Source organism: Melanaphis sacchari, unplaced genomic scaffold, assembly GCF_002803265.2.
Source record: "Melanaphis sacchari strain LSU unplaced genomic scaffold, SCAv2.0 Contig8_pilon_pilon, whole genome shotgun sequence".
In the NCBI taxonomy this organism is placed as follows: domain Eukaryota; kingdom Metazoa; phylum Arthropoda; class Insecta; order Hemiptera; family Aphididae; genus Melanaphis; species Melanaphis sacchari.
Genome location: NW_020271635.1, coordinates 2,466,396 through 2,492,825, shown reverse-complemented (window position 1 = coordinate 2,492,825; position 26,430 = coordinate 2,466,396). Strand labels below are relative to the sequence as shown.

The 26,430-nt window shown below is 25.4% G+C and overlaps 1 protein-coding gene across 1 annotated transcript in view; it reads right to left on the bottom strand.

Annotated features, from left to right (window-relative positions):
- Window positions 1-25,584, bottom strand: part of LOC112602594 (adhesion G protein-coupled receptor E3-like) — a 147,736-nt gene extending 122,152 nt beyond the window's left edge. The window contains exon 1 of the mRNA XM_025350759.1: window positions 25,249-25,584. Coding sequence (XP_025206544.1) covers window positions 25,249-25,403 — 155 coding nt within the window. The 5' untranslated portion in view covers window positions 25,404-25,584. The remainder of the gene's footprint in view (window positions 1-25,248) is intronic.
- Window positions 25,585-26,430: the final 846 nt, after the last annotated feature.

Genomic DNA, 26,430 nt, shown 5'->3' with positions numbered 1-26,430 from the left:
TTGAATATTGATACTGAATAATTTGAAATATATGTCTATTATATTTTCTATTTTTATTACCATTATTTTGTAGGAATTTAAAATGATTTTATCTTGTGAAGACAATGTATATTTATCAAATATTTTTTTATCACGTATTTTATATATATTATGATCTGGTTGTTTAATAGTTATATATATTAGTGATAATATTAGTTATAATGTACTGAGCTTTGATATAATATAACCATCGATTGGCGTATGTGATGATTACGGTTGTCACTTTTACTTGGTGCTATATAGAGTGTTTCGGTATAAATTTGAAAACAATTTTATGCTAGTGTAACTCGTTTACTTCGTTATTCTTAACACATTAAATTTGCTGTCGATGTTTATACCTAATTCTATATAGGAATAATAAGTTAAGGATTAGTTGGTTAGTTATTCTCACTATATGAACCAGTTTTGAGAACTAGATTGTTAGATTGATACAAATAAAGTTTTCTAAGCTTTATTTTATAGACCCTAGAGATTTATGATCTGCATTTATAAACTAATACAATCAAAAGCGATACAGTAACGCATACAAGGTTTATTTAAACGATTGAAATATTAATATATATGCTTGTACTCAACATTCCTGTGATTTGTAAACCTAACCAAATTCGTTGAGAGTGACCATAAATGACAAGTCGATAATCTGTGAATTGTTACATTAGCGAGTAGCGAGTGAAGGCGATAACTACAGTCATTCAAAAATCCCTATTTTTCCTATTTTAATTAAACTATCAAGAATTTCTCAATTTATTCTCACTGATAAGTACTAGAAGTATCCTTCAAAGTATCTTATTTGCAAAATGAAAAATCCCTTTTTGATTTTACTCGTTAATTTAAGACGAATATCCAAAAAATAATAATTCATGATTGTTTTTCTTTGATATCATAAAAAAAACTATAAAATCTTGTGAAATTTTTATTTTTACTCATCGCATTAACGTACAGGTGGGCAGATCCGTGTTAAAAATACCAAAATGCCGAAGGGTATTGTTACACGTTGCTGTATATTGACGGTATATTCGAGAGTAAAAAATTGTGGGTAAATCTCTTGTTATTACAACCATATAACTATTATTCATTGCCAGTTGTTAACTATAAGAAAAGTCACAATTATGAGAATAAACTGTTTTAAAACAGTGATTTGTCAGATAGCGAATATTATACAAATTGACTTCCCCTTTACTAAGATAGGCCAAAAACTACGACCATTGTTATTTTGTAGTATAATTAAATTATAATAATGAAGATGTAATATCGTATATTAATTTGATTACTAAATTATTATAGGTTGAGTTCAAATCGGTAAGCAATGTCTGATTTTAGACGATATCAAACGTATACAGTTTCAAATTATATATTAGTCTTGAGCAACGTATGATTACTACGAACGATAACTGGCTGATGCGATTGGGAATTGGGATTAAACATGTTTAATATTTAGTCACTCCTGAGCAATATAAATAACATTTTATCATTTAATTACATTATTTTATCATTAAAATATTAGTATACTATCATCGTTTCATGTTTTATTGTGTCATCGTGTTGTATTATTTAGGCTATCACGTTACGCAATATGTGTCAGCGTTCAATCGGGTTGTTCAATATATAAATATACATAAAATAAATCCCGTACTCAATCGGGGATCAATGGTTTGTGGTTTTTGTTCCATATTGTAAATATGGTACGTTCTGAAAAGATCTAAACAAGAATCAAAACATTTCTTGTATTTTGCTTAAGGTATCGTTTCGTTGGCGACCTGAAACAATGCGCATGTATTATATAATACAAGTATTTTTATACATTGTTGTACAAACGACGCGTTTATATTATTATACGAGAAACCACTCCCGGAATTGTTTATGTCTTGTCGTTTCGGGAAATTGGAAATTTCAAATTGACAGAGCAACAGCAACCACCGCTGCACCTAGTGGTGATGACGCGCGTGTCGTGCAGATGTCAACGATCAGTTCGCGCGTCACTGGTTCGAGCCCTTCCGCGGTCTTAAACGCCGCCGACGGGGTGCGACCATCGTATCGAATTAATTGAACTGAATAATATATTACGAAATGCGGTCATCTATGTGTGGAGCTTTTGTCGTTCACCATCATTAACATTAAATTATTTTATGACGCATTATCCGTTCTACAAATCTTATAATATTATCTCGAAAACGGTTAAAAAAGTTTTAAAATGGATACCAGTTGTATGAGCAGTTATATGACTAGCGATTTATCTATTCGTTCGCGATTTAGGCGGTGTCACGTTAAAATCCACCGAAAGACGAATCGACGAAATATTGTACTCATATAATAAATAATGGCGCAAATCTTCGAGCATAAATTATGTCGATAAAAGATTATTATTGGGATTAGGTACAAGGTGATGTATTGGATTCTTTCTTCGTAAACTAACTTATTTTTGGTGAGGGTGTGCGTTCTATATGTATAAGAGTTTCGAACAGCCTTATGTATCGATCAAAAATCAACGGAAGTTGGTACTTATTTAAAAAAGGGCCAATTTCTGTTTCACTGACTATAGCTTTGCAATACTTACAAGCAATCAACCATCAGGTGTTTGTTTTCATTTTTGATGTGTTGTAATTTTAAAATATTAATACTGTTTACTATAATGGTTATAATATAACATACCTACCTAATTAGAACTTTAAAAAAAATAATTAATTATTGAGGTTTTATAATGATCGTTAAAATTTAGATTTCAGATATCTAAATGTTATTGTTTTTAAGTACCACAATTAACTGCAATAATAAAAATACAAAAAATAAATGTTTTTATCATTTTATTCACATATTTTAATCATTTCAGGTGTTATAACTTTAACTGTGGTATAAAAATATTTTTCAATCACACATTTAAAACAAAATTGTTTTTTATAAAATTGTATAGTTTATCTAGTTATATGTTTCATTTGAAAAAATGTATTAACTATCTATAGTTATATTTTATGACATGAAATAAAAGCACGATATAATTTAAACAAGTTTCGAAGTTTTTTGTACTTATTGAATAAAGTCTATTTGAATGACAAAACAATTACAGTTTTAATGTTTGGAAGACCAATTTTATTCTCAGATATTAATCAGTATTTTTTTTTTGCACGTCTGGTTTTTATAACAAAATTTAATTTTTTTGAAGTAGTTTTTGCAATAATTGTAACATTGCAGTATAATATTATTGTGTTAAAACGCAATAATCACCTACAACAATAGGTATTAAGAAAAATGTCATGCTATCATGATGGGGTAATAAAATATCATAACATAATGTCTTAATATTATATTCGGAGTGAAAGATAACTTGCTGTTGTTCTAATTTTCTTCTAATGACGAACGTTATAATGCTTTTAAGAATACTCTCGAAGAGGCTAATTATTATCCACGGTATAATATCATGGAACTTAAATAAACCCAACGATAATGTTGATGCAGCAGTTATGCTCAAAAATAAATTTCATTAATATTATAATAAAAGAATGAAAAATAATGAAACGCAGACGCGCCATATTGTCATCGTCTAAATGTCCTTTGTATAGAAATCTAAACGGACACGGAGTGAAACGCTAAGTTGAAAACGACGAATAATTGGACGAGCGAAGATAAAACTAGGTTATCATTCGTTTTATATAAATTTCCACCAACTTTTCTCATTAAAATATATACATTTAAACTACGATAATAAATTAAGTATCTATTTTATTCCAAACTAGATAGTAGAGAAATATATATTTTACTTATATTGTTCTGTAAATGACAGAACAGAATTAATGAGATGTAAGAATAGTACAGGTATAGGATAGGTATTTATTTAGCTAACATACCTACTGAGTATATATTTTTTTTAATAATTACTCATTCTGATAAAAATAATTAAGCTCTAAGCATATATATAAATAAAGCAGTATTTGTAATCGAAATATCATCTTTTGAGAATTTGAGACGTTCTTATAAATTTGAATGTATTTTTCGGGCAAATCAAAAAATTTGGTATTCCAAAAATAAATAAATAAATATCTAAAGAAAAATGTAATTAATAATAATTTTTAAACTTCAGAATATTGTCTTGTTAATTTTTCACCGATATACATTGTTAGGGAAATAATATGTGCTTAATAGTTTTACCATGTAACACTAAAATTATGTATAACAGAATCACAAATATGTTGTTATACAAGGATAAATAGGACAATTTTTTATCAAGGATTGTATTTTTTTTAATTTTTATGATATAAATTGTCTATCTACAGTAGGTACCTACTATACGCAAACATAACCATTTATGCTTTAAAACACAATTTCGCTCTAGCCGTTGAATAAAAAAAATATCAACCTGTATTTTTAAAGTACATAAATGTATATTCGTAAAAATATAGTAAACCTTTTCACATATAATTTAGTTTTGCAACTTTTTTCAAACAAACCATTTTAATATACTGATCTATTATCTTACCAAGGCAGAAATGTTTAAGAATTTGCATGTATTTCTTGCTTACTATTATCTATAAATATATTTATTTTGAAAGTTAATCTATATTTCATGTATGAGTATTAAGCACATATTTTTACATATTTATAAAATAACTTTACAATTATTAAAATCGAATAATATATTTTTTATTAATTTTAACAACTGATTTTATTTTCTACTAAACTTTGATGTAAACACAAGTATAAGCAATTATTTTTTGTCTGTTGAAATATTTTTTTAACTCTTAAAAATGTACTTAGGTACTCTAATTTAAATTTAGATTAAATTTATTTTATAAGTTATATAATAACCCCTAAAGAAATAATTATATTTCAAAAAATATTTCGTATTGGTTTTTTTTTTTTGTTTTAAATTAATTTATACCATATTATTTTGTTTAATTTAAATGTTAAATAATGCATAGGTTTTTAAAAATGTTATTTGTTAAATTTGTATTCTATGATGACTATTTTTATATTTTTGTTTAAATGTATTTCGATCAAAAATACAAAGTTTACTGCGTATATTGCAAGTTTATTTTAACGTCTATACTCACATACTTACAACGACAATGTTTAATGAATTTTTAGTTATGTATAAAACCGTATAAATGCTGTATAGTTGATATTGAAGTTTTCAACAAGAAATCAAAGTTTTTCATAAGAAAAATTAAGTTATTATTTAGAAAAAAAAAATTTATAAAAAACTATAATATATAATCATAAAAAATATCATACGTATTACGAATGCATATTTTAGTGTGTATAATGGTTGTGTAAAAAACTAACTATTGCTGTACAGTGACATTATTTTTATAGGAACACCGCATACTTTTAATTTTCACGCGTTAAACTTTTTTCAAAACATTTCACCGTGTGTTAAATAACTATTTTTGACAACAATATGATAAAATATAATATATAAAAATATAAATATGTATATTGCATACAGATATACACGGAATAGGAATTAAATAACAGGTATCAAGAAGAAAGAATATTAACAATATTAACTTTGATCTGAAAAGTGAGAAGTAAGTGAAACATTGTCTTAGGATGTCGATAAAATTATGAAAACAAATAGAAAATAACTTAATCAACAATTATTCTAGAAATCCCCTCAATGCTTATTACTGGAGCAAATGTTCAGCTTCAAACATGAATTAATTTTTTTTTTTTTTTTTGTTATGTTCAACAAATGATTTTAGTTTTTTATCCACTCCGAATCTAAAATACAAATTGTAAAAAAAATACTTTGGTTGATCATCTGCGTGATATTGACCTAGTATATTATATTAAAAATAATCATAGGTACAAATATAATATAACATAGAATAACAACATTTTTCGAAAAATGAATACACAAATATTTATAGGATTTGTTTTTATCGCATAAAATAAGATTTGCTGTATTGTAGAAATCAAAGTATATACATAACTCTGGGATATAACCAATTGAGTTTTTATGTTAATTTTTGAAATAGTTTGCATATTATATTCACGAAAATTGCGTTGATTAAATATTGCATTACTTTTAACAAGCCAATCTTACCTCTCATAAATTTATTTAATATTTGTAAAAACCTCTATTTCAAAATTTTCAAATATTGATGTTGGTTAATCGGTTACATAGTTTACAACTTTTTTGTGTTTATTATTAAAGAGTTTAGGGTTTATCAAAAAGCATTATTAATTAGTTATCTTTAAAAAATTAAAATTAACACGATCATGGAAAATGTGTCAATGTAAATAAAAAAATAAATAATAATAATAAAAACCGTTAAAAATGTCAAATGTCAATAGTCAATAGATAGCTTAAAAAATTAAAAATACTCATATTTTCTCAAAATCTGACGATATATATATATATATTATATATATATAATATATATAATATATACTATATTATTATATACCTAAAATTTTTATATTTCAGTTTTTATTTATAAAAGTATTAGGACTTTCACACATCCTTTCTACCATTCACCAAAGTATCAATAACACACTGTTCTCAAAATTGAAAACTTTTGGTTTTTTCAGTTTCAATAGGTTATGTTAGAAATGCAAACAACAATACATATTGCTTTAAAACTAATACTCTCGTCGATATGCGAAGAATCAAATATACAGATCAAGTAAAGGTTCAAGATTTTATGGAATATTAAAAGTTTTTATACTTTAAGTGAAATTAAATTTAACCCGTTCCAAACGGATGTTTGAAATCATTTTTTACCATCATCCAGCATTCTCTTGTCCCACATCCGTTTGGGTAATATAAAACACTACTGACACATGTATCCTGCGAATATAATGTATGCGTATAATAAAAAATGCATATGTTATTTTGAACTGTATTTAAATACGAAAAAAAAATCACCAGGAGGAATAATTATTGGAGAAAAAATATTCTAATCGTTTAAACGTGTTGTGTAGTGAACTGTAATTTATCGCTGGTTACGAATATACTAATAGATATTCAGTTATATTTATTTTAAATGGAGTCGACGTGGCACGTGCGATATGAATTGATCGACGACTAACAATACGTGACAAAGCTCGTCCGCCTTACAGACTGAAAACAATATGAACAATATGATATTGATTTAACTACCTATTTAATTTATATTTTTCAAAAAAACTAAATGCAAAACAAAAATAATTTATATATTATATGCTTAATATTATACTATATTATCATTTAATATCAATAAATGAATAATTGAATTGATTTATCGTTCAAAACATTTTACAAGATACGCGTAGCGCGTAGTGTCTTACAAGTTACAATGGATAAACAACCGCATATGTTCTTATTCGAATAACGAATTCATTACATGACACACTATTATAGATTGTCCATGTAGTCTCATATATTTAGCGTCGTTTTCCTGATATTCTCTTATATTTGCGTTACGACTTGACGGTTGTTTGAACTACAGACTTTGACGAGTCTGCTAATACTCAAATCGTATCGTCAACATTTGTAAAAAAAAAAAAAAATCAACAATTATGTTTGCATTATTTACTGATATAATAATTATTTTTTTAGTAACATCTTATAGGATATGAAACATTTAAAGTACATTAAGTAAGTTATCAAAATTTTCAGTTTTTACTAATGAGAAATATTCTAAGTTATATAAAAAAGAAAAATGGTTACGCAAGGATTCAGCCAACTTATCTCCTGTTGCAAAGTGTACCTTTCACTTTGTATGACTAAATACAAATAATAATGATTGTTTTTATAAAAATTATATTGTATTTTTTTTTTTTTTTTATGTTAATTAGAACATTAATTTTTCCTATTACCACATTTTATAATTTTCTATTGCTTAAGATAATATGTTTTTATGTAAAGTTTAATAATTTTCAAAGGTTATAAAAAACTAAATGCTTAAAAATATGCAAATTAGTATGCATAATGTTTCATTTTAATTAAAGGTTTTGTTGTTTTGGTATCACCTAGACTCGAATAGTTTAATTTTAATTTTCAAATATAGGTAATATTTTAGTGAGTATTATAATAACAAAAACATTTTATACGATTTAGAATAAATGTGTGCTGTGTAGGGTTAAAACAAAATTAACAAGTTTACTATAGCAAACAAAATAGATTTTAATTTTATTACGTCTACGGGTTTACTATATATATTTATGATGGTATATTGTTACTATGTTATATCTATATAATAAGTGTGGTGTGTATTTATTTGAAAAAAAAAAAAAAGATTAAAAAGGATACGTTATGATACAAAAAATCGTAAAGTAAAATGAAATTGATATTCTTATTTCTTTATTATTTAATATCTTTATTCAAAATTGTTTTCGTTAAGGTAAATAAAAATACATGGTAATTTGGGGACGATAAAATGTATTAATGTCACATCTACGTGAAATCAACCTGTTCATGTTATAAAGTAAAAAAAATGTCACAAAAATAAACTGTTGCATGATAATGTAATTTGACACACTCAAATATGCAAGTAGCTTCTATTTGTATTCAAAAATGAATATTTTTTGTAAAAAAAAAAATCAAATAAAACGTTGAATTTATTTCATGATTATTTTGAGCTTACTATTTCGGTGCTTGTATTATTTTTATTTTTTAATATGCATTTCAATAATACAGTATTGTAATACGACGTGTTTTGTATAGACAACTTCAGTACAGAAATGTGGGGGTTTGAGTGTTTAACTTCCTCCACCTGTATTGTCTTTCCACATGTAATAAATGTATTATTTATATTATTGTATATTTTATTAATTCTATTTTCATATTGAGATGTTAATAATATTGTATATTCACGAGGTTACAACTGAACTTTATTGTTCTTGAATAGTTCAATTGGGCAACAAATAAAACGAAAACTTTAAAAAACTAAGTTTAACCTCCCCCTCCTTCTTGGAAAATCCCAGCTATGCCGCTGTATGGTTATTTAATGATATAATGAATTATTAAGGTGGACTAACACGTATAAATCATATTATATATTCTTACAAAAATTGTTTTATATAAATACAATGTTAGGATATTGAAAATACGAGTATAGGTAAATTATATCATGATACTTTTGATAATGGCTATTATACTATGGTGAACGTTTTATTACTTCACTGTATATAATATTTTACTTTACAGATATTAAGTTTTCTGAAATATTATAACGCACGCAGTATATTATGTAGTATTCGCTAACACATAAAATAGATATTAAGACGGAACTTATGAACGATATGCGTTGCCCATTGAACGCAAAAACAAATAAATAAAATATTTATCCAAAAATTCGGCAATGCTCAAAAATAACATATTGGTTTCTAAACGTTTTTTTATTTATTAACAGATATAAAAATAATATTATCGTGTATTTTATAGTGTTGCTATAGTTCTTGTACTCTACTACTACTCGCTCAAATAAAATACGATTCGTGTATGTATACGTCGTATACAATTACATAGAAAGACTGTCGGATGAATAGCTTGTGTTCGCGTGTAAATGTATTATATACGTACGTCATGCGCTGCGATTCTAAAACCGTGTCGATGGGGCTCAGTGTACGGGTCGTGGAGGGGTAAGACACGGCTTTGAGGGATTTCGTCGTCAGTGTGCGTGCGATTTCGGGTTAGGCCCTCAGACAAGCCCACACGAAATTTCGTCCCCGAACAGTCGAAACGAATACACCGAAATATATGTCAAATACAGTCTCCGTGTACATCCGAACAACGGAAGCAAAAGCGAGTTCGCGATTCGACAGATAAGCCCGCGGCCGTGTCACACCCGTCGCCAAACACAAAACAATACGCAAAAGATATAGTGTAACCACATCACGAGGACCCCGTTTAACTGTAAAATATCTCTCCGAAGATAAGTGAAGAGGAGATTTTGTAAAAACGGCGTGTGAAAGCAAAATATTCAGTGTGAGTGGTGCGCGTTTTATGTCAGTGTGGGTGATGATTTTCGGGTATTTTTTTTCGCCGTACAATCATGACCCACGCGGGGTTCGAAGAAAACGATTCAAAAGTCCAATTGCATATAAAACGGTATGAATTTTCTTATTTGTAAACAGAAACCTGTATCACTCCATGTATTAAAAAAAAATATATATACATATAAGGTATTAATCGAATCGATTTTTTTTTTTAAACACTGACAATGGTTCATCGCAGTTTTTCTTATATATTTACGTTTAATTATATATAACAGATATTGTTGTAGTTTGCTTTATATTTTCTTCTTTTTGCTGTAGACGGAAACTACTCGTATTATAAGTGAGGAGGCTGCCGTGCAACGTTTAAGTTAAAATACATAAGTCTTAGTGCCCTCGGTCAACGCCTCCACTTATCCACCTCACATGCTAGAAAACCATCATTTTTATTACCGTATGTATTAACCGGAACAATATGTTGTACTATATACTAAATTTCAAGTTCGGAAGCGTCAGATTCGCATACCGACATTAATTTTCCTGCCCTGAAGTTTCCTATTACAGTTGTACGAATAGTAGTTTAATTCCCATTCCTCTACCCATCTATGTTATGGTACTAACCTAAATTGTGTCTATTGTGAGTCGATTGATCCTAGTTCAAAATTCTGGATAGTTAAACATGGAATATTAAAGAAATTATGCAAAATACCTATGGATTATGCTAATATTAAGTACTACGTCATTGTTATTCTTAAAAATGTAATTATTTAAAATCCATACTGCAAAAAAAGTTTGTAATTTTTTTTTGTTTTTATTATTAATAAGTTCTATTTGTTTTGTATATGGTTGTTTTGAAAAATCTATTTTTATAATATTGTGTATTCAGAGAAATTAAAAAAAAAAAAAATAATTAAATAAATAAACAAAATATTTCAGTCGATTTTATTTTATGAAAGTTGAAAATTGAAATTGTATATTCATTACTCATTAGTCATACGCAAAATAAAAATGACGTCATGAATCCATGAATATTTATTACATTTGAAATAGTAATATGATTTATTTTATAAATAAAAATTGAATTTTAACGTATGAATCGTATGGATATACTGAATTTGCATATTCAAAAATTTATCTGCACTGTTTAATATACTATAGTTTTTTAATAACAATTAATTTTTAAATACAAACTAATTGAATGTGACCGAATACTTTTCTTCAAAAATATTAAATTATTTATTTGAATATAATATAATGGAAACGAATAACTGAATAACCATATTATAATAATTTATAGTATACGAAATATTTGATTAACCATTTCCGATCATTAATAGTTTATAAATACATTTGGATGTATGAAGATTTAATCTAATTATTAATTATGCTACTCTAATAATACACCCTTACGTAACATACATGGTATTCATACTATCGTATAGAATATTTTGTTAATTATTAATTTAATTCCATTTTAATCCGTACAATTATTTATATACTAAAGATCTTCATAATATTAAATGTCATAAACTTATTAATTTGTTTTCTTATAATTTATGGAGACCAGTATATCTATTCAACAAAATATAAACTATATTAGTAATAAATTATAAATTATTATATACAATATTCAATTTTATATGTATATATAATTGTCAAACAGCGAAATCGTTTACTATGTATTATTAAAATTATAAAATATCTATTGGAACGTATTTACTAGCAGATCTATTTTCAAAATTTAACTGTAATCACATTAAGATGTTATACATATTTAGTAAACGTTTACATTATTTAATTATATTACATTGAATAATATAGATTCCCACTCCATGATAAACTAAAACTAAGTGTGAAATATTATTTACCCACACTTTTTTTATACATTTATGGACAGTAGGTACTGATATAGCAGTTATGACAATGGCTTTAGTTTTGTAGCTCATTATTTATTTATACAAATTAAAAATTGCTAAGAGATTTTGAATGATATGTGTTGTTTTATTTATAATATCACCTAAACAATGCGGTCATAGTTATTTCTTTCTTGACTGAACTTTTTAATTTTTTTTCACGGTTGTTTGTTTTTTATAACAATGTATTATGGTATTTGAATGTATTTGAATACCTGTAAACTATACGATACAGACTATAATATATTATTATTATTCTAAAGTAGAAAATGTTTATTTTTAAAATAATTTATGAACGAAGTTTAGTTGTGTGTACAGGTTTTTATTAATGCACATAATAATCAAAAATAATTTACTATGAAAAGTATAAACTATTAAGATAAAACAATGCGTTTGTTCAAAATATTAACAAATGTATATACATATTATAAAGAAACACATACTTTTCTAGTAACCCTCAACTTATCATCATATATTTAATTTAATGGATATCCCCGTAAGCACATTATAATATACAACTAACTATTGTATAATCATATTTTTGGATTGAATTAATTATGAAATATAAATTGTTGTTGAATTTAATACAATTAAAGTCTAATAATATAGAATGACATTTCCGCGTTTCATTATATTTCTTAAGAATATTTGCTAATTAGATATCATTCAAATTATTGAACAGATTTAATGAAGAAAAAAGTTTTTCCCGAAAGTTTTTATAGTTATGTTGTGTTATATACATAAAAAAATAAAAATAAAACAAGCTCTTAGATGTATGTACTCAATGGATTTTTTTTATTATAATAAATATAAAAAACTATTAAAATGTTAAAGTTTTATCAACAAATGAGGCTGAATTTCAAATTAAAATTCTAGATGTACCCATAACAATAATGTTACTTTTCATACAAGAATGTGTATGTTTCAATCGATGAAAAAAAATAATTTTCATTATTTTTTAATGAACAAAACATTTAATCGGTTGTTCAATACGAGAAGCTATCAAATTAAAATATTATTTCTTTATCGATTTTTTTTTCTATTACGCTTACTCTTACACTACATACTCTAAGGTAATTATATGTAATCCTATAAACATATTATAAAATAATCATACAAACATTTTAGCTGAAATGTAATTAGTTTTTAATTTAAATGTTATACTAACCCCTGAACATACATTCCCCACATGTAATTTACCGCATTTGCACTGTAAAAGGAAAAAAAGAGAAAAAAAAGGTTGTTGAATCACAACTGGTAATGCGCTGTGTAAATGAACCTACACGAGAAAGCTTATGTGAATTCATTATCGTGTAAAAATACGTAAATTCGTCATGATTACAAAGTTGATTCATGTTTGCTCAAATGGCTGTGTAAATTTCAATTTAATGAAGCTGCGTCAATTTATACAAAATATAAATGGAATTTTATTTTTGCACATCAATATAAGTAAATTAATTTAAATTCAATAATTGTACTTATTTTCATTTTACAAACCATTGTGAATTGCGAAAATTCAAAGGCAGTTAATTAACAAAATAAATCAGATTTTCCTTTATTTTTTTTTTTACGAAATCATGTCGAAATTTTACGCTATACTAGTCGCAGTCGTAACACGTTTCAAGTAAATTGTATTTTACCTAAAAATGCTTTACAATATATAAATTGAATACACATTTTAAAATAATCATTTACAACGCATTTATGATATCGGATTAAAGTAACCTAGTTATAATTTTTTAAGAAATGTTTTTAACAGTTCTGTACTTTCTCTGATTTCTTGTCTACGTGAACCATTCGTATTTCTATATTGATCAATTTATATCTAACGTATACGATAGGTGACAGTTGACTGATTTAATGGTTGTTTTGAATAAAACCATCTTAGGAACTTTGTTCGTAGTTGTTATGGTACATTAAACAGGTGAAATAAATATTTTATTTATTTTTACGACTTTGCTTCCCTACTTGACCTCTTCATTGCTTCGACATTATAAGCAAAGTTTCTATTTTTATCACAATGTATATGTTTACCACACTATTAAAAACCATAATGATCTTTATCGCTTAATTTTTGTGCACGTTATTTCTTATAAATAAATACTATTTATCATACTGTACTGAGTATGGTTTAAGTACGAAACTTTACTTCTTCTTTCTTGGATAATCTCACAAAAGTTTTTACTTTCGGCTAACAGTTATAAATTGAGTTTTTCATGAAAATTTCTGTAGCAAATAATTAATCATTATATTACATTATTTAATTCAATTTCACCACTTGAATATTACTTTAACGAATTCCGTAATTTCGTGTACGGTTTTAAGACCAAATCAACTACATCTTTTTTTGTTCACATGCGTTCTAATTGTTGTGGATATATTATACAAGTTCCTCAAACATGTACAATTTAATAACTAAGTGAAAGTCTAACAGCATACAAATTGGTGAACGTTTATAATATTTACTTTAATTCTGTTTTTGCATGTATTTAGCGAAATCCAGTTAAGCTGAATTGTTTCTGACATTTTCTTGAACACAACTCATTTTTCAAAGAAACTTTATAAAACAATACATCTTATACAAGCTATTTACATTTTACTAAAACAAACATTTAAAAAAAAAATTCATAGCTGGGAAAATATTGTTTCTATAGATCTGTTCAAACAAAATTTAGGTGCCATGTTGTTAAATTTTAAACGATTTGTATAAGTACAATTAATTATTTTCAGCAAAATTGTTTAAACATTTGTATAATTATATATCTATATGTGTTAAGTCAATGTAAACAATTTTTAAACGGTAATTTTAATTTCTGATCAGTGAAATGTAAACTATTAGTTACTTATCAAAAACACAATTTAAATGGACATTCGAATTAGGACATTTTTATCCAAGTTCTGATTTCTCTTTTATTTCTTTATTTCATTTTTTCTTTTATTAATTTTATATTTACACAGTAAATTAACCTTGATAGAAATTTTACTGTTGTAGATATTTTTTTCCATAGAAATGCTTTTTTTTATTTTATGAACCCACGTCTAATGGAGTGAAAAATTGGTAAATATATATTATGGTCTTTCGTTTATCTATATTATTCGTTTAGATATTTTTGCGGTTTTGTGACTTGTCCTATACGTATACCTACAACGCACTTCTATTTATATAAATTTCGAAAAGTGATAGGAACTTTTCTTGCAATAGCAAAGGTCAACGTCATTTAAACTCACAAACAGACCGACAACAATCCATTTAATTTGAAAACCCCATTCATAAGAATTACAATTATTACTCAAAGATATTGTTTTTAGTATATTCTAAAATAGATACCTACCGAATTCGTTATTCATTTCCGTTCGATGTTTGGTAACGTAAAATGTAAACAATTTAAATCAATGCCTAGTAGCATATTTAAGTTTAAAATTCAGACTTAACGTACTCGACGAATGTCATTGTAGGTAGTATAGGTACGTCAATAATTGACAGCAATACCATGGCATAAATTTTACGCAATTTTCTCGTTTACCGACGAATAGATATGTCTGATGTAATAATACGTAAACAAGTTGGTACTCAGGAACAAAATATATTACGGACATACGTTATTTAGTTATTTCACTTTATACAACAAGAATCAGGTTAATTACACGCGGCATCAAATTTGTAAATTTATTTGTATGCAAAATAATTTAAGTAACGTGTTTTAATATATTAATTGAATAATCACGAAGCGTATATTAACAAAGTTATAGTTCCGTTAAGTTATTCGTAAATAATGATAATTTTTTCTAATTATAGTGTTCAGTCGTAAAACATTTTATTAAATTGTTGAAGTATTAAAATAATATAGTTTGATGAAATGTTTTGTCTGCATTCATCATTGTGCCAAATTAATGCAATTCAGATAAACATTAGATAATATTGTACGAAAAACGTTATCGTATAGAATACGACGTATTTAGATAGTGATATGCAAATAAAAGAAACATGATAATCCGTTTTTCGTAGAGAACGGTCCTGTGCTTAGGTGATACGATTTTTATCTCACTCTGAAAAATCGAGTGTATAATGTTCATAAAATTATTACGATATATTATTATATTTCATTGCTCTTATGTGAAATTCCAGGTATGTCTGCAAGACGGAACGTGAGCGTTTCTTTTATTCTCTCGCTCTCTACTACATACCCCGTGACGCGTATTATATAGCAGCTTTTGGTAGACTCATTTTCATCTCGTCACGTGTATATACATATATAAAGTCCACGAAATAATGTCCGTATACTTATATAGCATAATACAGAGTTAGCCATTCAGACGCGGAAATCTTTTATCGTCGAATTTTACACACTTTTGCAGTGCACGCCACCTGCGCACAACCGTGGTACCGTTTTTACGGTGGAGCGTCCAATTATTCTATTACATAATATTATACCTTATATAAAATCGTGTGTGTGTGTGTGTGTGTGTATTCTGGTGGCACAATTTACCAGTATTATGTTATGTATGTTATTCGTTTTACAATTTCATTCCATTCACTATATAATATTATAATCTGCAACGCAGCAGCTATGTGTATTAATCATGATAATATTATACGATAAGGTGTTCTGAGTAATATCATATTCATATACTTATATTATTATATTTTACGTGAGTTCATGAAGCGATACGTATTTTATTTTTTTATTTTTTTTGTTTACCCGTTCGACAGACCATATTAAGACCGTAAATGGATATCACGATATATAGTTTATAGAACGGCGCTGATTTGAGTGATCTATTGTATAATATTTATGTACTGTCACCGGTACCCATTTATAGCCGCCCCTTCATGTTTACGTGTTTCCATATTTTGTGTTTTATGACGAGCATATATTATAGTAACTATATAATATAATACGACGTCGTAGTGAATTCGCACTCGGGTGTATAAAGAGCAATTTTTTCTTAAAATAAATATCCTGCGTCAAATACGTAAAAGCTCAAGTAACCAGCGTTCTATATAATGCATGATTTATTTTATACCTATGCAAGTTATAGTTGTGTACGTTTTTATAATTATTGTTGTAATATTTTTCTTGCTTTCTAGGTTTCTATTTTAGTTAACATATAGCTTTTAGAGCGACTATAATTCACAATATATGTTTGAAATGATGTTCTATTAAATGTTTTACACGTTTTAGGTATAAATAATAATATTCGTTACAAAGATCTATAATAGGTGCCTATAAATTTTTAACAACATTTAAAAAGTAATAAAGAACTGTTTCATTAATTATTAATTTGTATTTTAAGAACTTTAATCGTGTTTTAATTGGTCAGCATATTAACTATAAATTGAATGGTAAAAAAAAAATGTATGATAATTTTTTTTTTATAATCATTTTAAAACTAAGTAACAAAGGTCTTAATATTAAAATTAATAATATCTAAAAACAATATTTAACTTGTAAAATGATTATATTTTATGCTTTATACTAAATCAAATAAATAAACATTAAATATGAACATTTATGAAAATGAAAATTATTGTTTCACCAGAGAAGTTGAAAATGTATATAAATAATAAGTCCTGTTTGACAAATATTTATTAATAATAAAACGATATAAAACGATATAATATTTAAAAATATTTGTATATAGAACAAAAATGATAAAAATGCAAAGTAAGTTTTTTTCCTAAAAGAACATTTCTACAACATAATAAAATAAATATTCAATCATAAAACTGTTTTGTTTAATATGTAACTTAGGTTCCTTTAATAAATGTGCATTCACGACAGATTTTGACTTAGTTATCTTTGCTTAAAATTTAACATAGTAATGCAAGAACAATTAATGTATTTTATAAATATAATATTAAATTATAAATCATATTAAAATTAGTCAACTAATTTATTTTATATCGACAGTTTTTTCATTGTTTTCTAAAAATTGATTTCTATTCTATATTTTTGTATACAATATATATATTGTAATGAACTTCGTCTATCTAAATACAAACAATTCATATGTAAAAAGAATACAGATACGTATTAATCGTGGTGTTGTTCAAATTATAGTTGAATTTAGATTGTACATAATATTAATTATTTAAAGAAAAATGTTTAAATTTAAGTTATATAATATTATTATAATGCCATTGCACATATTAAAGTATACAATAAATCAGAAAGGAAGATCATTATCAAAAAAATAGACTTATTAGAATGTTGGAATTTAAGGTTTTTTCCCAACCAAAATTTTGGATCAGATTGTTGTTCGCTATGGCACAATTACTTGAGACATTTAGTGTCATTAAATGTAACCTTTTTTCTGTATTTCGTGTACAAAACCCGGCATTCTCTAATAACTGTAGGTAAAATAAACAGACTCAGTGTTTGTGTGTACATGGACGTGATGTTACATATAGTTCAAACGACTAGACTAATGAGATTTATTAAACAGGATGGTTCACAACATCCAGACTGAAGTCGTAACTACAATTCTTGTCAGTCGTTTTCAAACGAATATTATTCTCTACTAGTTTTATGTATTATTATAATGTATTAGTAATATTTATTATTTATAGCTAAATGATATCAAAATACACACGAAAATATCGAATAGAATGATTTTTAAATGATACATTTTTAAGTTCATGTATAAAGTTCCAGACTTCTTTATACGATTTATTGAGGTGTGCACTTAGTCAATATATTTCTGATTTTCAACATTAAAATCTATTAAATTAATTTTATATATTTTCGAAATTTTTATATAAAGAGTATAAATAGTTTTGTAATTACTATTAATGATCTATATTATACTCAATTTTTATTTTAAAATTAAATACATTTTATTTTAGGTTTTAAATTTGAAAGAACAAAGAAAACGAATAATACTACATTTTTTAAAACACTTTGAAAGACTTAATACAAGATATAGATTCAAAATATTATATTTTTGCTACATAGCATAAACCTGCTGTGCACTGTGATATACAATGTTCAGAAGTAAAATAAAGTAAGCATTAAAAAAAATTCTTTAGGTATAATAATTTCTTTGAAAATATCATACAATATATTTATAGAAACTTTTTAACATATTGCCTTTGAAATCGATGTAAAAATTACAAATAATATTTTTTCTGGGTGATTTGAAAATAATCAGCTACTAAATTGTTAAGGGTCCAATACCAAAGTAAAAATCATTATCAGATTTCATATATTCTTTATTCTGAATTATTCTTATTTTGAGATAAATTGACTTATTATAAAACGATAATAGAGTATAGTCACCTATTAGTTAGGTTTGTCGTGATAGAATATGTATGTTAAACGATAATATGTGATCATTATTGAATTGTGATCGTCTATTACGATATTGTGTATTTTTTAATTATACAAAAAAAATATATTAACTCATAAAAAAAAAAACAGTACCTACACATAAAACGCCCACGATGTGTTTTTTTTTATATCCATTAATAATTACACTAGTAATAGTCGGAATAAATGATAAAAATACGTATATTTAATGAATTTCATATTATATAATATTTAGTACAGTACAGATTCGTTAAAAGTAGCTTGTTTACATTATTTTACTGTTTAATATTGCTATTTTCTGGACTTTTAGATTTATTTTCTCAAAATACTCCAGGGAAATTTTAAAAATGACCAACTTATACTACATTCTTTGTTCATTGTTCAATAAATACACAGAGACATTGCATAAAACTTTTTTAATTTTCTTTTTTGTCTCAATATAGTGTTAACAGATTAATAGAGACATATGAAATACAAACTATCTCATACAAATACAAACGCTGTAATTTCATCCTTAATCTGTTATAAATTTGAAACCGTTAATATTTACGTTCTTCCTTATAAATGGTAAAACTAAAATGTATAATAAAAAAACGATATTTTTATAATTTATTTCCAACTCATAACAAAAAAAAAAAAAAACATTATTCATTGAAAATATTACGACTATTATGTGGTGAATTTGAGTTTTTAGTTTTAATTTCCGTAAATGGAGTACACTTAAGACGTAGCGCGTGTAATACAATTGTTGTTATTTTAAAGGCAATTACTCAAAGAAAAAAAATCATGAAATTAGGTCATAAATAAGATTTATAAGATTATCTAAATGTCGAAGTGTTTTATTATTATTTCAATTAGTCTTTATACTTACCATGGTGACTAGTGGTTTAAAGTGATAAGAGAAATATCATAACATTTGTGGGAAGTGAAATGAAGTCGATGATATATAATAGTCATAGTTTATTGTTTTGGACAAAACTACTTTTTATATTTATTTTATTTTTAAGAAAATTATATTTACCGTATGGTAATAATTTTGAAAACATTTTTATTATCATCTTCATGTATTATGTATCTATATACAATTCACGCATACCTACTGCATTTATTAATTATTACGCCAGGAAAAATATTTTTTATTGTCCGGAAAAATTTGTTTTATTGTATCGAAAATACTTACGCGTACACAGGTACTAAATGAGTTGATTTAAAACATTTAAGAAAGGGTATAGAAAGTCTTTGAAAATAAAACATTGTACAAAAAAGTTTATGAATAATAAAAACATGTTATATTTTTGTAACACTCATGTATGATTTTTAAATTTTCACAGAATATGAAAAGTCAATAAATGTAAAAAACAATAAAATAATAGTTTGGCTTAAAAATAAATATTAATTGTACAGTATTCTATTAAATTCTAGTATTTTAGTATTTATACATTTTTTTTTTTTTTTATATTAATTAGTATCTATTTTATTAATATAATTATTGATATAATACTTCACAATATTATATAAATATCAACCTGCATCTGTGAATTATATATATCAAAATTATAATATAATAATTGATAGACATTATTGAATTTCCATAAAAAATAAAATAAGTAAATAAAATTTAGAGATGATTTTATTAATGTTTATTAAATACAAATCTGTATCAAAGACCAATTTTTCTTTACGGTGTGTATCAGTTACAGTTAAATCACTTTAGTTAGTTAAATTAAACACTAGTTGTTAACAATGAGAAGCTTATTTTACATTAAATATAAATGATTTATTATTTTTCGTATCATAGAAATTATATCAACTAATTAAATATTGAAAAAAATTATATTGCCGGTATTTTTTTATCAAGTTAAATAAAAAAGTAATATTATCAGTTAACACTTGAAAAACAACAAAGTATTTTTTATTCTTCATTACATTTTTGCCTTATTTAATAACTTAATATTATATATATTTATGCTTATATTAATTTTTAAAAGAGTTAAATAAAATTAGAAAATTATGTATTTACTAGTGTAAAGTAAAATTATTTTAAAATAATAATAATAATAATATTAATAATATATACATTGTATAATGAACATGTTAGTATTATCTATCAGTTCCTTTTTCAGACAAAATTAATATCAATTTATAATTATCTTTATATATATATACATATAAAATCATAATGTAGAATAATAATTTTAAAAAAAGGTAGTTTTATGTTAATAATTACAAAATTTATTTAAAAGTTTTAAGTGTAAAAGAATTGATTCCTATTGAATGTATCCACTTTTCTACACTTCAAATGTTTTACAAATAATAATTATCAAGTTACCCAAAATATGACTTTTTTACAAACAAATAATTCATAATTTGATATACATTGTCGTATACAAAACACTATATTGCATTCCATTTTTAAATTAAATTAGAAAGCCAATTTAATTACACAATTCGTACAGAATATAAGCGCGGAATAGTGTTGAAGTATTATGAATAAAAAAATACATTTATGTAGGCAATTCAAAAGTAAAAATAATATATACTTCAAACATATTGAACATTTCAATAGCATTCATATTATATATGGCTCAATATAAGGATAATACGTCAAAAAAAAAAAATACGTTTTTTTTTTTTTTTATTATATACATAAATAATCAATTTTGGAATTTATATTTTTTTAATCAAAAAAAGTAGTTTTTTACAATTATAATATTTATAATACATATAATAATCATAACTAAATTTTTATGGACTATATTACATGGTCAGTTTATTACTATATTTAATATAATCATTCAATATTTATAAATAAGTCTATCTAATTAAATATCGTACCTATGACTGTTCACCTGTGATCAGTCGGTGCGATTGTATAAATGTATAACCCATATAAATTTAAACATTTTTTGATCAACTCATCGAAAATATAACATTATGTGACTTTTATCTTTTAAAAATATATTTTAACGTATAATATGACATTATGTATGCTTTAGACGTTTTATTAAACTTAATTTGTAATATCGACATACGATGTCAATTCGTGAATTTTAAATGTTAAACATGAATATTTCAATTCCATAAACACGCTGAATTCCCTATTATAATGTCAAATTTATGTTTTACTATTTGAAATATTTTATTAAATTCTAAAAAGATTCCTTCACTATAGCGTAATCTAATATGACGTAATATTTTTATTGAATGGTTTATTGAATTCGTAAAATACTTATGAAAAATAAAGCTTAATATGTAGTTACATACAATTTTTAATTATCATCAATCATTAATTATTAGGTATGTAGGTAAGTGCTCTGATTTATGATATGAGCATTCATTTTAAAGATTTTTATAAGAAACATAGATTTTACTGAATTATTGTATTACTCAAACGGATAAAATTAAGGAAATAATAAATTAATGAATTTGTTATTATTCATTGTGTATAAAATCGCTATGTTAAATGTTTCCACCGATTCTAAATTTATACGTAAATTTACATATTCAGTTTTTCAATAATTTTCAGAATGGTGAGACATGTAAGTAATTTGTTTTATTTTTAATATTGTTTTTTTCGTGTATAATATTAATATGTTGGCCATCCATCTAGATTTTAGATCTTACTATCACATATATATGTCACCAATACAAATGGTTGAATCTTATGGTTTCACAGGTAAGATCGTTACTCTTCTATTGTTTCGGTAAGTGACTTATTATCGGTTTCTTATTTTTTCCTGTAATTTATGATATTTATAACATAATAGTAAGTGTAAAATAAATCCAATACTTAAGATATAATTACATAAATAGAATAATTGAGAATATTAGAAAACATATTTTAAATATACTTTGGTATGCAATCAATAAGTATAATAGTACAATTCCTCACAGACAATTTTATTTTATTATTTACAACTATATTTTAAATTTTAATAGTATAATATAATTTAAAGTTTTTTTTTTTTTTAAATATTTTAATTCATTTTATCTTTGATCCATAGTAGATCAAAGAAGTTTTATGTAGTGTAGTTCTTTTGAATATTCATTCTTCCAAAAAGTATATTTTTTTCAAGTATTGATAAGTATACACAGTATTCATTAGGTACACGTGATCAGTAATTTAACGATCTAGATTTGCTGAATAAATGTGAAAAAGTTACTTATTTACAACTTCTGCTTTTTATTATAGAATTGTATTTTAAGGATAGCATTTTTTTTTTTTTTTTATATCTATTTAATTTTTTATATGTTTGAATCTGACTTATTTTTCTGTTAAATTTTATTGAAAAAAATATTTTTGTATAACTTTTAAGTTTAAGTATTCATCATTTAGAAATTAGAGTTGAAATTTGAAATATATTACAACGCTTATCACAGACTATTATAATGTATTAAAAGTCCAAAAAAACGTTCATAACAATTTGTTTCGTTTTGAACACTCAAAATAATGAAATCTAATGTGCAATGTCATAATATAATGAAATCTATGGACAATGTAGTTCAGTTCTAAATCATTTTTCGAACGCAATGCTTCATCATTGCTTTTGAACTTATACATTATACATAAATTTTTTTTTTTTTTTATCAATGCAAACAAATAATAGTGATCAATCTTATTGTCCTGTCCTCTGTTTCATCGTTAACTTTCACAACTCTGTTTCCGTTTGTAACTCACTTAGGCCATTTTCCTCTAATATTCACGTTTGCTCTTTGTTCTGATGACTTACGAAACATAATGTATAATTTTGTATACTGTTAAAAAGCTTATGTATTCGAAACTAATGTGATTTGAACTTGATAGGAAAATAAGAAATATTTAGTGAACAAAATGTGCGCATAATGTACTGACTGCGTATACGAGTGTACGTGCAACAATAATAATTCTAAACATTCGGTTGAAGTCGATTAAATCATCTGCTTTTAAATCAGTGCAAATCGTATTGTCATGCTCGTACACATGAATGTCTCGAACAGAATAAGCTTAATAATATTAATATTTCTTATAACAATAACGTCTGGAGTTGTAATATAAGAAATACCCTGCAGCCATGCAGCAATGTATTGGTGTGCTTCACATACTGTATATACAATACGGTATTATTTTTATTATTATACAGAATCGATTGTAGACAGGACGATAATATTAAAATATCATATTTATATTCAGTCATATATAGTATTGTTATAATAATAATTTATTGGAATACGGTAAAAACACGCATCGAATTCCCCGAGCGTATTTTAAGACAGAGCGAAAGTCATGATCTGTGTGTATCAGTTAAATCAGATAAATAACGTATTAAACACTGGATCGAATGGTTACATAGATAGAAAAGTATAAATGAAAACTTTAAGGTTCAATTGCTAAGTTAAGAGAATCTTTTTATCATCGAGTTCTTGGTTACTAGTGAACAAATAATATATTATATAACACTTTTAGTGTTTATAGTTGATATTGATACAAATACCGACTTAACTCAATTACCTATTAAAATAATTTTTTTTTTTTTTTTTAGTAATTACACAATCATTTTAAACTTAAATACATTGTTTAAATCAATAGACTATTATTTTTTTTTTTTTAATATTTGTCGTATTTAATCCTTGAAGTACTGTGATTGATACCTATATATTATAAAATTAGGTAGCTACCTGTTGGTGACGACTAAATTATTTAATAGAAAAATATTAATCATTGAAGATCTATGGTTTTTTTAAATGATTGCAACGTTATTATAACAATTAGTCACTCTAAATTTATTTTCTAGTTAAAAAGTTATACATTTTAGACTAATATAGTTACAGTGAGTTTTTGGTCAATACTATCAAAAATTAAAAACAAAATAATTTCGACGACCATGAAGATTACTATTTATTACTGTACTACCGTTATTGTAAAGGGGAGGATCGCTGGCGATGTCGGTAGGAGAGAGACAAGTGAGGGCAATTTGAATTTGGTTATCGTTGAGTTTGTGATGAGGGGAGGGTTGGATCATTGACGCATCGCATACATATACATGCACTCATATATAATAGTACATTATGACGTATAGATAGATCGTGACTCCTACCTGTACGTGATGAACGCGAATATGAGTCCGACCAAGGACACGCTGCTACCGAGTACTACGATCAGAGAGAGCACGCTCTCCTGGCTTGCCACCGTCCATCCGTTGCCCGTCAGGTTACCCATAACGGGTACCCGTCGGGGGTAAATGCTTTCCATTTCAGCTACTCGTCTAAAATAAGCGATTCGTATATTACAATAAAGGTTATTATAATTTGAAACGCGTATATGGATAAAATAACTACAATTATAATAATTGTAAATATTGTCGAAAATGATTCACGAGAGTAAATTATTTTATTAAGACGACATATCGTTCGATTCGCGACCTGTCGTTGTGGCCGCGTCGTGCGACTAAACCCATTGGGTTTCAACGCTACCGCTACCGCCGACGGCGTTTCGGCGCACTCTCTGTGCGCTTCCACATTATATATGATGTATTATCTTATAATATTGTATTTACGCCTATAACTCTTAAGTCTTTATATTATATCATGTTTAATTAAAGGTACTCAGGTTTTAAAAATAAAAACAAACAGAACAATTGTTTAAAATTTTTGTATACATCAATTTAATTACATTATTTGGTACAATATAGGTACTTAGTTAAATAACAAATATTTTTCTATCATATTTTATTATTGAATTAGTGTACTACCAAAGATTAAGTAAAAATAATAATAACTGAATTAAACAATATATCAAACTAAAATATCATAGATAATTTATTGCGTATTATGATGTACACCCATATCACCTATATTGAATAATAGAATTAAAAATGTTTAAATAAAATCAATTGACAAAAATTGTTGTACGTATTTCTATTATTTTTCTAATCAATTTATATTTATTTTTAACGTCAACGAGTATAAGGGAAAATTACTTGATCTTTTTTTTTATATACACATAAAATATAATTCCTTGTTATTTTCATTTTCCTTGGGCTACCCTAAGGAATGACAGAAATTACAAAACATTAATAAATTTAACGAAAAATTATCACTGTTCTTTTAATTATTGCCAGAACAACGGGAAACTTGACTAAAAATGAAAAATAAAACAGTACGGTCCTTTTTTCCAAGTCTCAGAGCGTCGAAAGAATCAGAATATTATACTGTATGTTTTATACCTCACACTAAGTATAAAATAAACATAAAATTATTATAATTATTATGATCCTTCG